This window comes from Trichoderma asperellum, chromosome 3 (assembly GCF_020647865.1).
Source record: "Trichoderma asperellum chromosome 3, complete sequence".
Classification (NCBI taxonomy): domain Eukaryota; kingdom Fungi; phylum Ascomycota; class Sordariomycetes; order Hypocreales; family Hypocreaceae; genus Trichoderma; species Trichoderma asperellum.
The window spans coordinates 4,914,488-4,926,455 of record NC_089417.1 but is presented as its reverse complement, the minus strand read 5'-3'; the positions used below and the strand labels follow the sequence as shown (position 1 = coordinate 4,926,455).

At 51.5% G+C, this 11,968-nt stretch overlaps 3 protein-coding genes across 4 annotated transcripts; 1 reads left to right on the top strand and 2 right to left on the bottom strand.

Annotated features, from left to right (window-relative positions):
* Positions 1–84: 84 nt before the first annotated feature.
* On the bottom strand, positions 85–6,231 carry TrAFT101_006235 (uncharacterized protein). The gene is made up of 10 exons (XM_024908235.2): positions 5,461–6,231; positions 5,189–5,323; positions 5,058–5,087; positions 4,938–5,002; positions 4,437–4,878; positions 4,037–4,364; positions 3,460–3,971; positions 2,866–3,357; positions 2,652–2,795; positions 85–2,587 (listed from the first exon to the last, which is right to left on the bottom strand). The coding sequence occupies exons 1-10, from the start codon at positions 5,605–5,607 to the stop codon at positions 617–619; spliced, it is 4,266 nt and encodes a 1,421-aa protein (XP_024760762.1). The 5' UTR covers positions 5,608–6,231; the 3' UTR covers positions 85–616.
* Positions 6,232–6,765: 534 nt separating this feature from the next.
* Positions 6,766–9,283, bottom strand: TrAFT101_006234 (uncharacterized protein). Of its 2 annotated transcripts, XM_024902568.2 has the most exons (3): positions 8,887–9,186; positions 8,240–8,597; positions 6,766–8,179 (listed from the first exon to the last, which is right to left on the bottom strand). In XM_024902568.2, exons 1-3 carry the CDS (start codon positions 8,895–8,897, stop codon positions 7,250–7,252), a joined length of 1,299 nt encoding a protein of 432 aa, XP_024760761.1. In that variant the 5' UTR covers positions 8,898–9,186; the 3' UTR covers positions 6,766–7,249. The 2 variants fall into 2 exon arrangements, with proteins under 2 accessions (XP_024760761.1, XP_065983805.1); XM_066127692.1 differs by having other exon boundaries at positions 8,240–9,283.
* Positions 8,513–11,939, top strand: TrAFT101_006233 (uncharacterized protein). Its single transcript, XM_024908234.2, has one exon. The coding sequence runs from the start codon at positions 9,636–9,638 to the stop codon at positions 11,739–11,741; it is 2,106 nt and encodes a 701-aa protein (XP_024760760.2). The 5' UTR covers positions 8,513–9,635; the 3' UTR covers positions 11,742–11,939.
* Positions 11,940–11,968: the final 29 nt, after the last annotated feature.

Here is an 11,968-nt window from a genome sequence, read left to right as displayed (position 1 = left end):
GATGCTTTAGCTACTGGTAAGATCCAGGAATATGAGTATCCTCTTCAGTTGAGTCATACTAGTCATTGATATAGTATATATATATGCGTGTTTATGTAGATGTGTATGTCTGTATATGTAATTATATATATTGATCGACAACGCAGAACAGCCATGCAGGTGAAAAGAGATAACAAAGACCAAGCCAATCCTTTTGTGGTCTATAAAAGCTTCAAGCTTGTGTGTTTCGGGTTCGGGTTATTTCCTCCTCTCCCTCCTAGTTTGTGTCTAAACCAAAAAAAAAAAAAAAAAACTGCCAAAAGCCTCTTGTCTCTCTAGCTAGCACTTGATAATAATTTTAGTGTAATTCATTTTACTTTTTTTAGCCTCCCGCCTTTTCTTCCTGCCTTCCTTCCTTGCCTCGTTATCGTTGCTTTCATTGTATTTAAGAAAAAAAAAAAAAACAAAAGGTTATATCGTAATAGATGCTAGTCGTTCTTCGTCATGTGTATATATTCTAATGATCAGGGAATCATCCCCTCACCTCCCCCTTTCTTTTTTTCGTTATGTTTGTTTTAATTTTGGTGAGAGAGTAGATAAAGTAAACGTAGGGGGGGAGTCAAAAGACACATTCGTGTTATCGACTTGCTTGCCTCATGACTTCAATCGACGACGAAGACGTTTTATGCCTTGCTTTCGGCGTCGAAATCATCCCCACGCTGTTATTACTGCTATTCGGTCGAGGTCCGTTCTCTCCTCTGCTGCTCAGGTTGCTCTCGCTGCGGACAACCATCGGGGCCATGAACTCTCCCCTGAGCATCCCCGCGCTGCTGCGGCCCTGTATGCTCGCTGCCAACGGCGTTCGCGGTAGTCTGCTCTTCACTGCTGGCACGTAACCACCAGAGCTGCTGCCACCGCTACTGGCCGCTGAACTCGAGTCGTTGCTCACTCGTCGAGGGAAGTTCGCAGGTCCTTCCCGGCTGTGGGGCCGATATACGACGTTGTCTCGGTCAAGTGCTCCTGAGCGCCGAGGGCTGGCAGCGACCTCTATGTATGCATTGCTCGCTATGCTGCCTCTGCTCCTATGCGTTGGTGTCTGAGGGGTCATGGACATCGGGGACTGCATGCCCACCGGTGTGTAGTTTGTGTTGTGCCTTGATCCGCGCCTGGAGGCGGATAAGTTGACCGACGTGGAAGACACCATTCCCTGGTTCATCATCATTACCGGGGGCGGGTAGGAAGAGTGCGATTTAACCAGTTCTGAAGCAAGATTGCGAACCAGCACGGCGGAATCCTTCTCTGCCAAGATCTGAATCGAGTCCATGAGAGACCGCATCTGGGCACTGTTGAGCGTGCGGGCGCCATCTCCGCTGCCGAGAAATCCTGGCTCGCAGACGTCCATGATAGCACGCACAAGACGTAGCAAATTCAGCCGTACTACTGCCTTCTTATGTCCCAGCCGCTGGGTAATACCGGCAAACATTTCGGGCTTTGCTAGTGACACTGTCAATCCCGGACTCAGTCGAAGAAGCTTGAGCAGCGGCTCCAACAGGTTAAAGTCAAACGCGTTGAGCCTATTAGTGCCAAAGCAAGAGACAATGGCTCGCGAGAAATTGTTGTCCATTAAGTGGCTCTCTACATTGGCCGTCTCCTCCTGCAGCCACACCAAGATGGCGTCTAGCGCAGTGACTTGCCAGTATTGGTCAGACAAGAGGGAAACATAGAAATCGAGGCCTTTGTTCTGCCAGAGATATCGTCGCCCCTTTGACCCAGAATGGGCCATGTCGCAAAGAATCGGCAAGGCAAATTCTTTCGGCGGCCGGTCTGTCTTCATGATTCGTAGTAACAGCGGGATGATGCCTCCAACGGCAGCATCTTCCTGCCTTTCCTTGCTTAGCCGGCAGAGGTTGAACATCGTGTTGAGAACCTGATTAGAGATCTCGCGGAGGTGTTTGTGATTCTTCTTCATGCTGTAACTTAACAGGTCGATGAGGAAGTCAATGGCATCGGCGGAGTGTAGTGATTCGATGGTTGTTGAGAGCATAGAAAGATTCTTGATGAACCTGAGCATGGTGATCTGGTGTATGGGCGTCATTCGTCGAAGATCCTTGAGGACGCTCTTCAACACCTGTCGATCTGCTACAACCTCTTTGACATAATTCTCGGCCTGGCTGAAGAGGTAGAATATATTCACAATACGCCCCTCAATCAGCTCACTGTATTCATCCTCCCCCTCTTCGTCGAGAACTCGGTGTAGAACAAGCGCTAGCGGATAAAGAATTTTGCTCCTCGAAAAAATGCGGCAAAAGTCATTCTTGGGAGTTGGGCCCTGTAGTTCAAACACATTCCAAATACCGTTTACGCCGATGAGCACAAGATCTCGAGAGCTATCGTAATCTTCGTCAAGAAATTCGACAAGAACATTCAAACCACCCGCTGAAACAAACATTTGTAGCGTCAAAGTCGAGGTCTGGTACATTTGGCGGACGAATGCAGCTGCTTCGAGGCGAATCTCGTTGGAGTACTGGCGAGCAGCGAATTTCGTGATGATGGGTATACCACCAACGAAACACAGGTTTTCTTGAATTTCAACATCGTCGAGGATAATCTATAGATTTCTAGATTAGAATGGAGAAAGGCTATTTCTTATATATCCAAGAGGGAATCTTTACCGTATTGACAAGTCTAAGCAAATGATAAATCAGGTGGTGTTTACTCTTCACTGTACAAGGCTCTAGAATTTCCAAAAGAGGCAGCAATCCGTGAGCAGTGATGATTAAGTTTTTTGCATCTGGATTTTCCCAGAGCAGATTCAGCTGGGTTCTCTCGGTTAGTTCAGCTTACACTTGAAACGATAAAGCACGTTCGCCATCTGATATTACTCACCAATTCGACAGCAAGATCTGCCAAATTTTCCTCGCCTTCCGTCATCTTCAAAAGGCCAACCATTTCTTCCACTTTTTCTGCGAGGCGCGCATGTCTGTCTCGAGCAATCTTTGCGTCCATATCCATCTCATCCCATCCTGGATCCATGGATGCAAAGGGGTCATCTTCATCGTCTTCATCACCCAGCCAAGAGTTTCCTGAGATCCTTGACATGAGCATAAGGCCGGCTTCCTCGGACCCCCGTTCGCTTTCTTCTCTTTCAGCTATTGATTCTTCAGGCCCGAAAATGTCAGAGAAGTCCTCGTCATCATCTTCGGCGAACTTCTGGATCTCGATAGAGGAGCGAGTGCGTCTCATGGGACGATCAGGGAGAACTGATGGCCTTGAGGGGCCCTTTTTTCTTACGCTCCCGTCTGCTGTCTGCATTGACCGGGGCAAGCTGGTAAGGTCAGATGGATGGAAGAGCTGAGGTGCATCAGGTTGGCGAAAACCCTGAAATGGACACATTGCATTGTTAGCATAGCTGGCATGTCAAGTTTGTGCCAAACCAAAGGGAGAAAGGAGAAAAAACGGTTGCAACAATAGGAAGCTCACCTTCCGGACTGCCTGGTGAATCTTCTGGTCAAACACACTATCGTCATCGGAGAAGAGATCGGAGTAGTCCTCAGAGCTTTGTTCTCGGTAAATAGCGCCAGGACGGGGCGGCAGCTCGAATTTGTTCCCAAAGTGTGATTTCGGAGGAGATTTCGCTTTAGATAGGTTGGGTGAAACCACTGCTGGATCCATACTCGACTTGGATCGCTGATGCAGCATTTTTGGCGGCGATGGAAGCTTCGGTGCTATCGCCTTTCTTGACATTGGCCGAATTGTCTGCTCTTGTGCTTCGATGTAGGCCTGCTGATTTGGTCCCTTTATGGTCATCATGTCGCCTTCAAAGTCTTCGTCGTAGTTATTTACATCACTTCGGAGATCATTGACGGACGCAAAAGCCTTGAGCTTATCAGCAGAAAGAAGGCCCCCAAAATTATCCTGTGGTCTCAGATGTGGTAGCTGCAAAGCACTGGGAGATATTGCCGTCGCAAAGTCGTCGTCCCAGTTGTCATCATCTAAGTTACAATGTCAGCTTTAACCATTATGAGCAAGCATCATTCAATTATTAATGCCAACGCACCTAACTCGGCCAGCTTAAAAGCATTTGCACCCGCACCCGCGCTGAGCCTTGTCTTGGCGAGGCTCAGGCGGCCCTTGGGCGTTCCACCAGAGTATCGAGACAGGCCATCGGAGCCGGTGGATACACGAAGTGAAGTTCCCGAAGAATTGAGCGCCCTGTTCCACTGCTTGACCTCCTCGACGGCCTCATTGAAGTTGGCTGGCGGCTTCGAGACTGGCGCATCAGTGCGGCGGCATCCTACGATCCAGGCGTGCTTGAGTAACTTGCGAGCCGAGACTCTAAGGTTGGGGTCCTTCTGAAAGCATTGCATAAGAAAGTCTCGAGCAGCCTATTTGTGCAGATTAGCATTTATACGATCTTATTCTACCATTCAAGCAGAGTTGGGTTGCTCAAGACGCACAGCTGATATGCCCTCAGGCAGTGGAGGGTGATCGTCATTGACAATGGCAAATAGTGCCGGCATGGCTGCCAAGTTGTGATAAGGCGGCTTGCCCTGAAGAAGCTCGATAACGGTACAGCCGACACTCCAAATATCCGAAGCCGAGCTAGCTCCAGACAGCTGGATAATCTCGGGGGCCATCCAATACGGAGTGCCTACGACTTGCGCCTCCTTATCCTGGCCACCAGCCAGCGTGCTAGTCGAGACCCCGAAGTCGGCAAGCTTCACCGTCCCGTCCTTGGTGGTGAGGATGTTGGCGCCCTTGATGTCACGGTGGATAACACCTTGGTCATGGAGGTAGTGAAGGCCCTGAAGAACTTGGGTCATGTAGACACCGACCAGGTTTTCGGGAAACTTGCCGTACTCTCTGCATATTGAGTGCAAAGAGCCATTCTCGCAGTATCTGAAGAAATCATGACGTCAGTTTGAGTTCATATCTAAGCAGAGCTCGAGTTGCCTTACTCTAGAATGATGTTGAGGCAGTCGGCAGTCTTGGCGAAACCGATGTACTTGACGATGTTGTCATGCTTCTTGTGGTTAGCTTCTCTCGATCTGCTCTGCTTAGAAGGGGCTTGCTCTTACAAAAAGGTTCTTGAGCAGATCGATTTCGCTCTGGCAGTCACATAATTAGCGTGACGCAAGCTTCGGGTTAGATATGTATAATGTAGTTGGTAGACAAGTGTCCTGATCCTGTCGCGCCACCATAGACTCACCTCCATCATCCGAAGCTCGCTCTTTGGTAGATCCGTCAGCTTGATTTGCTTAATAGCGACGGCCTCTCCAGTGCCCCAGTTGAACGCCTTGTACACCGACCCAAAGGCTCCCTTTCCGAGGCATTCGCCCAGGCGCTATCTTTCCAGTCAGCAAACTCTGCAAGTCTCACAAAAGAAAAAGAAAAAAAGAAAAAAAGAAAAAAAGCGCATTCCCATCCCAGCACCATAGTTGATTCGAATTGCAATTGCATGCATCAAGGGTCGGCACATACATAATCTTTCAGCCCTGGGTCCTGCATCGCTGAGCTCTCCCTTGCCCGCTCCTTGCGAGACGGCGTGGACTGAGTAGAGGATCTCTCTCTCGGAGTCCCTCCAGCGAACCGCCCATTGCTAGCGGGATAAATGTTCTCTGCCGGCATCTCGCTCGCTCGCTTTTGTCGTTCTGCCACAGGTGGTGTCTTATCTGCTTGAGCTTGCAAGGGTCACAGGTCGACGTCCGCTGTGTTTTCCCCCTCCTCTGGTTGATCTGCGCGGCCAGCAGACTCTCTACCTCGACGGCAGACAAAATCGTAGCGAATGGCGAGGTGGAAGAGAAATGGTTCGTATAATAATCGATGGCATGCCCGCCGATGGGTCTGTAGCTTCGTGTATCGCTCGCATTCGCCCGAATTTATTTCAGAGGGTGAGCGGCATTCATCGAAAAGGCGGCGGCGGGGGAGAATCGCTGCGACAGGGAAGAGATTCACGCATGGAGGCCGGCGAGGGAGAGAGAAAAGATGAAGTGACAGGAAGAACAAGGAGGAGTAGAGGATGGAGGGGGAGAAAAAAGACGAGAGTGAACGCGGATTGGATCTGCCCAAGAGCGCGTGCCGTCGAGTTGCGGTCCCCAATTCCGGTGCTCTGGACGAGAGCTGTGGAGTTGGTTTTGGGTACCTAGAGGGAGCTTCTGAAGATTAGCAGGTAGCTGCCGCCCAAGGGCATGTGGCGGGTGCTCTGAGCCTTCTTGGTGGCGGGTGCTGCCTCTACCACGGCCAGCACTAGGTATTGCTGATGGATGCAGCGCCCTGAAAAGGGCACAATCTGCACGTCTTAGACGATGAAACCACCTGCAGCAGACATTTGAGAGTGAGCATTGACATGATGGCAGCAGTCACAAACCCCACATGGCCCCAATCAACCCTGGAACAACCGCCGCTAGAACCATCCATCGTCGAGCACAGAGTTTACACTTGAGTTTATACTTATGGATCCCAGTGCCTGCTATCGCCAGGTGGAGCGGCCAAGAATCTGACCTGTTATATAGAATGATACCTCTATACCCTTCTGAGGCCGTCCAATCCCCCTCTAGCCTCGTGCTTGCAAATCATCGCCGCGCAAAAATGGCTAATCGGATCTCTAAGTTTCCGCTTAGGCATATTAAACAAACTTTGGAGCCCAAATAGTACTGCTGCGAGCATCACAAGATTGGTTTACGTAACGGCCTGGTGTTTCAGCTCTCAAAGTGCCATGTACAGTACAGTAGAGCAGATGCATGAAGAGGTGCTCAAAGACAGGAAAAAAAGACACATTTGAAACATGTTGGAGACAATGAGCACAGACAATCATGTGGATTTTTATATATTAATTGTATCCCTTTGGCGAGAGGGGCTTCTTTGAGCCCTCGATGTTTATAATGCCAGTATCATCATACTTTTGAAACGCTATCCTTGCCCGCTACCCCCCAAACCCAGTCCATTACCGTAGTCATATATGTCGTTTTCACTTCGTGAATATCAACATCCAATCTGCTGTTGTCATACTCTCTTTCTTACCAATGTTAAAGAGAGAGAGAGAGAGAGAGAGAAAGAAGTGGAAAATAAAAAGAAACATAAAAAGAAATAAAAAGAAAGAAAATGAAAAAAAAAAAAAGTAAAGAAAAAGAGCTGATGAATGAATAAACAAACAAACAAATCAGCCATGAGCTAATAAATGAAAATTCAGCAGCGATATGGAAGCATTCACGCTTTCCAATCCACACTGCTTCACTTTACGAATGAATAATGCCTGTCAGATGAGAATCTCTCAGTGTGGCCCCTCCCGAGGTAGTGTTCGATTAAGGCCAGCCCCAGCCCACCATTCGTCTGGGATATCTTCTCTCGCCGCGAGATTTCTCACGATTCGCTGCATACCTAGCCATTCTTCATCTCCTGTATGAGTGGTGGGTCCGCTCCCCGCGGATCCCTCACGGTTTGGCCGGAGCCGATCAGCTCTTCTTTCGTCCTCCGATCCTGCGTGTGAGGTCTGGCCAAATAATAGCTGGGAATAATGATTTGCTAGAACATCACTCGAGCTCTGCCCAGGTCCAGAGGACCTCGAAGACTCGGGTTGCCGAGCACGTGGCCCATCTGATGGCCCATCCAAGTTGTATTCGGGGACTAATTGGCTGATCCGCTGGTGTGCGCGACGAATGCCACGATACCCAGGATACCCAAAATAGGTATCCTCGTCGTCGGAATTTTCGTGGCCGGATTCGCAAGCAGGGTCCATGGTCTCGTCGGGCAATTCTGGAGCGGTTGGAGGAGGGTTGGAGGGGCCTGCGCCTTGAGTGGCCGCTACGGATGCAAAAGAAGAGCCTGCGCTGGGCGGCTGTGGATCAGGAGTCAGCGTTGAGCGCAAGGTATCCCAGCCCTCTGGGCTCAAGCTTCTATCGCGATCTCCCAGGCCATCAACCGGAAGCGGGCGCGAATAACGGTCATTAGGCAAAGTGCGCCCAGAGAGCAAGGCTCGGTACATTCGTGACTGGTTTCTGTGCAGAGATCTGTACCGGTTCGAAGTGGCTACCGGAGGGCCGTCGTCGAGGGACGTTGACGCTTCGAAAGGGATCCTTTCTAGTCCTCCATCGAGAAGACGAGGTGGGGGGAGGCGGCTGCTGGAGATGAGGCTACCGGGGAATACTGAGCCAATCATTGCGGGAAGGGGGCTGCGACTACGCCTGGAGTTGCTTATCACGGCCTGTTCGTGTGATTGTTAGCCACCTATCAGACTCAGGAATGCGACTGGAGAGCAGCTTACGATGCGCGCATGCCTAGCCCGCGGTCGAGGATCAGAGCTCCACCAGCCAAGGTCGCCTTCTTGGCCGCCTTCTTCTGCTCTCCCTGGGGGGTCGACACTCTGCCAAGTGCCGCCAAATAGGGAACTCATCTGTTCCTCTAGCCGGCCCCTCTGCCGCTCACCCCCGGAGGTCACATCTCTCAGCGCCTCACGTCCGAGAGCAGAAGTCGGCTGTTCGGGGGAGCGCCTAAGGGGGTTCCGTCGATTACGCCTTTCCAGGTAGGTTGCGCGCCGGATGGAGGAGTGAGAAGGAGAGAGAATGCCATGCTTTGGGGCCTGTTTGGCGGGTAGGTCGGTCTCAATAGGCGCAACGAAGAGTCTGTCATGGCGGCGGATGGATTAGTCGAAACAACTGCGACGCGAAGAAGGAAAAAAAGAGAGGCAAAGAATATCAGGCAAGATGACTGCGGTGATTTCACTGCGTGGCCGAAGATCCAGTCGACAAGGCGGCCAGATGCTCGGTACGATGAAGGCGCGCTGCGATGGCGACCGACGATGCGACCGCTGCACAAGATACGCGGTAGGCGCAGGCACAAGAGACAAAAGACGAGGAGCGCACGCATGGGCAGCCATTGGCCCAAGCAGCGGCTTGAAAACGCAAGACTCACGGGAGACCCATGGCGCACACGGATATCTGCAGATGGGATGCAAAGAGGCGATAACCGAGCGGCCAGTATCAGATGCGCAGAGGGGGACAAGATTTTTGCTGGATTGGCGCGGCGCTTTTCCAGCTGGCGCAGCAACCCCAGTAGCGATGACGGCGGCGGTGCAGGGGCAGATGTTGCCGGCAGCGCGTTTTCTGCGGCAGACGAGAGAATCCAATCGACTGCAGGCCGCAGACGAGATGGAAGTAGGAGCAGACGAAGAGCGAGCGGCGGATGGTTTGATGGAACCGAGACTGGTGCAGAAATGAACGGGAGAAGAGGCTGAAGAAACGTGGGAGAGGCTGAAGGAACCACTTCCGGGGGGCCTATTATTAGAGACATGCTGCATTGGGACAGTAGATGGGGGGCTTGGCGCTATGGGCGCTGCGGGCTAGGGGACGCCGAGCAGCAAGCTTTTTGGCGCGCAAGCCACACTTCGGTATCGCTGCCGCTATCAGCTGTGGCTGGTGCTTCGCTGCGCCGGTCAAGGTGAATGAGTGGAGATGGTGAGATTTCCAGCCGTGTTAGATTTTGAGATTCGGTTGCTGCGTGCGCCCCAAGACTCAAGACTCACCACCTCGTCTCAAACTCCTTCTCACCCGTCTCCTCGGCGAGGCGCGCAAGCTGCTGCTCTGTATGGCGCTCTCCGCCTAATGACACCGGCTCCCCTCCCGTAAAAGCTGCAGCTGCTGGCCCCGTGGAATGTCTCTCTGATGCCATCCGCCAAAGAGGTTAATCGAGCGCTGGCTCGCATCCGAGCTGTCATGCCGGCCGAGAAAAAGGTAGCATCGGCCAATCGCAACATCCGCCTTGGCCTGGAGCGCATCGGCCATATCGTGCCTAAGGAGCAGGGCTGGCTGGGAGTCCATGTCGGCGGCACCAATGGCAAGGGTTCTGTCTGCAACTTGATCTCGGGACTCTTCAGACTGTCCGGCATCAGCCATGGCATGTACACATCGCCTGCCATGCCCGAGAGGCACAATGGCGTCACCATCAACGGCCTGTACGTCAACCGCCGCATGTATGAGATGGAGGTGAAGCACATCGAGGACAAGTTCAAGAGAATTGCGTCTGGCTGGAGGTTTGCCGCTGGCGAGGACCCCGGCAACCTGACGCCCTTTGAACTTGAAACTGCTGCAGCCTTTCGCGTCTTTGAAAAGATGCATGTCAACTACGGAGTGGTCGAAGTAGGCATGGGCGGCGCCACAGATGCCACCAATATCATGAGACAAAAGTCAGTCACCGTCATCACCAAAATCGATCTGGACCATCAGGAATATCTCGGCAACACCATTGAGGAAATCGCCAAAGTCAAGGCCGGCATCATGCGGCCCGGCGTGCCATGCATTGTTGATCACACCAATCCCAGCTCAGTCATGAAGGTTCTTCGCCAGCACGCAAATAGTATAGGTACTCAGATCAGCCCGTCATGGAAGGGAGAGCCTCTGTTGGCCAATCTTGATACTGAGCGGTTCAAGCTGGAAGACTACGAAAAACAGAATCTTCTCTGCGCTACGCTGGCCTTCCGACACCTGTTCCCAAATTATGAAATCGACGTCAACAAGCTACTGGCAATGGAACCGTTTCCCTCTGGGCGAAAGGAGCAAGTTAGAGTGGCTGGCCTTACCGGTGGAAGTCGCGAAAAGCCTATTATCGTGGATGGCGCTCACAACCTGCTTGGCGCCGAAGCACTGGCCTCCTATGTGCAGCACCAAGTTCGTCAGGGCGATGAGCCAATTTCGTGGGTCATGGGCTTATCAGCTAGCAAATCCAAGCCTTTTGCTCAGGTCATCTCTACCTTGGTACAGCCTCAAGATAACTTTGCCTTTGTTGAATATCTTCCTGGTCCTAATGAGCCGCCCCCTGCTCCCGCTGAGCTTGGTCGCGAGATTGGCAAGTCCATTGTCAACCATGAATCTCAGCTGTACGATGGCGATTCACGGATTGCTTCGGGCGTGCAATGGGCTTGCGAAAAAGCTGGAGAGGGCCCAGTTATAGTTACAGGAAGCTTATACATGATTAGAAATTTTTACAACCTCGATGGCGTTGAGCCAAAGAGAAAGACTAAGACGAGGAGGCCTGGAGCCGCACAGCTTTGGCACTATATCCAGCTATCACAAAAGAGGCCGCTGACCGCTGAGGAGGCTAGAGAGTTTAAACAAGCACGGAGGCACTGGTACCTGTCGCCCACACGAAATACTGCGTTTAGAGCAGTGAGACACGGCGGCCAGCCCAAATCTTCCGCTGTTCCCGAGAGAATACGCGCCCTGCAGCAGCAGGTAGAGTTTCATAGAAAACAAGCTCAAGGCTATCGCAGTGCCATAGAGAGCATGGAGAAGGACTTGGCACAGGAGCCAACCGCCGCGGCTGCGAACGCTGAATCCTCGGATTTACAAGCCAGCCTGGAGACGCTCAAGCGACACCACCAGGAACATCTCGGCGCCTTCAACAGCGCCATGTTTAAACTCCGAGGCCATACTGCTTCACCTGAGAAGAAGTATATGAGCTACGAAGAGGTTTTTGGACGACCTGCGAAGCCCAAGGTTCAAAAGTTCCCCTTTCCCGATGATGAAGAGGCGAGCACGACGGCTAGTAGACAACACGAAGATACCACTGCTTCTTCTGAGAGCAGACTTGAATCCCGATCAGACCAAATAGCAAGCGAAGAGGAGAGCAAATTGGAGGCACGAAGTTCACGATTTGGAAAAAGAAAGAGTCGTCATAACGACAATGAGAAGGAGAAGGCTGCGACTGAGGCGCATGACCTTGTTGACAAGCTGACGAAGGGCCGTGTCGGCTCTGAAGCTGACGAGCCTTGATAGAGAGGTAGTGAACTGGGCAAAATAAAAGGAGGAAAAATTAAAGTAGGAATCTGTATGCGATCCTATATGTATATTATGTGGCTTGTAGCCTCTGTTGTCGTCTGCGTGGCAAGGCGACGTGTAGTAATAACCCCAAAATTCAACATTGAATAAAACTTTTTGGTGCAGGCAGCGCACATTAATGACAACAGAGAAAGCAATTACCTACAGCAAACCATCAGACA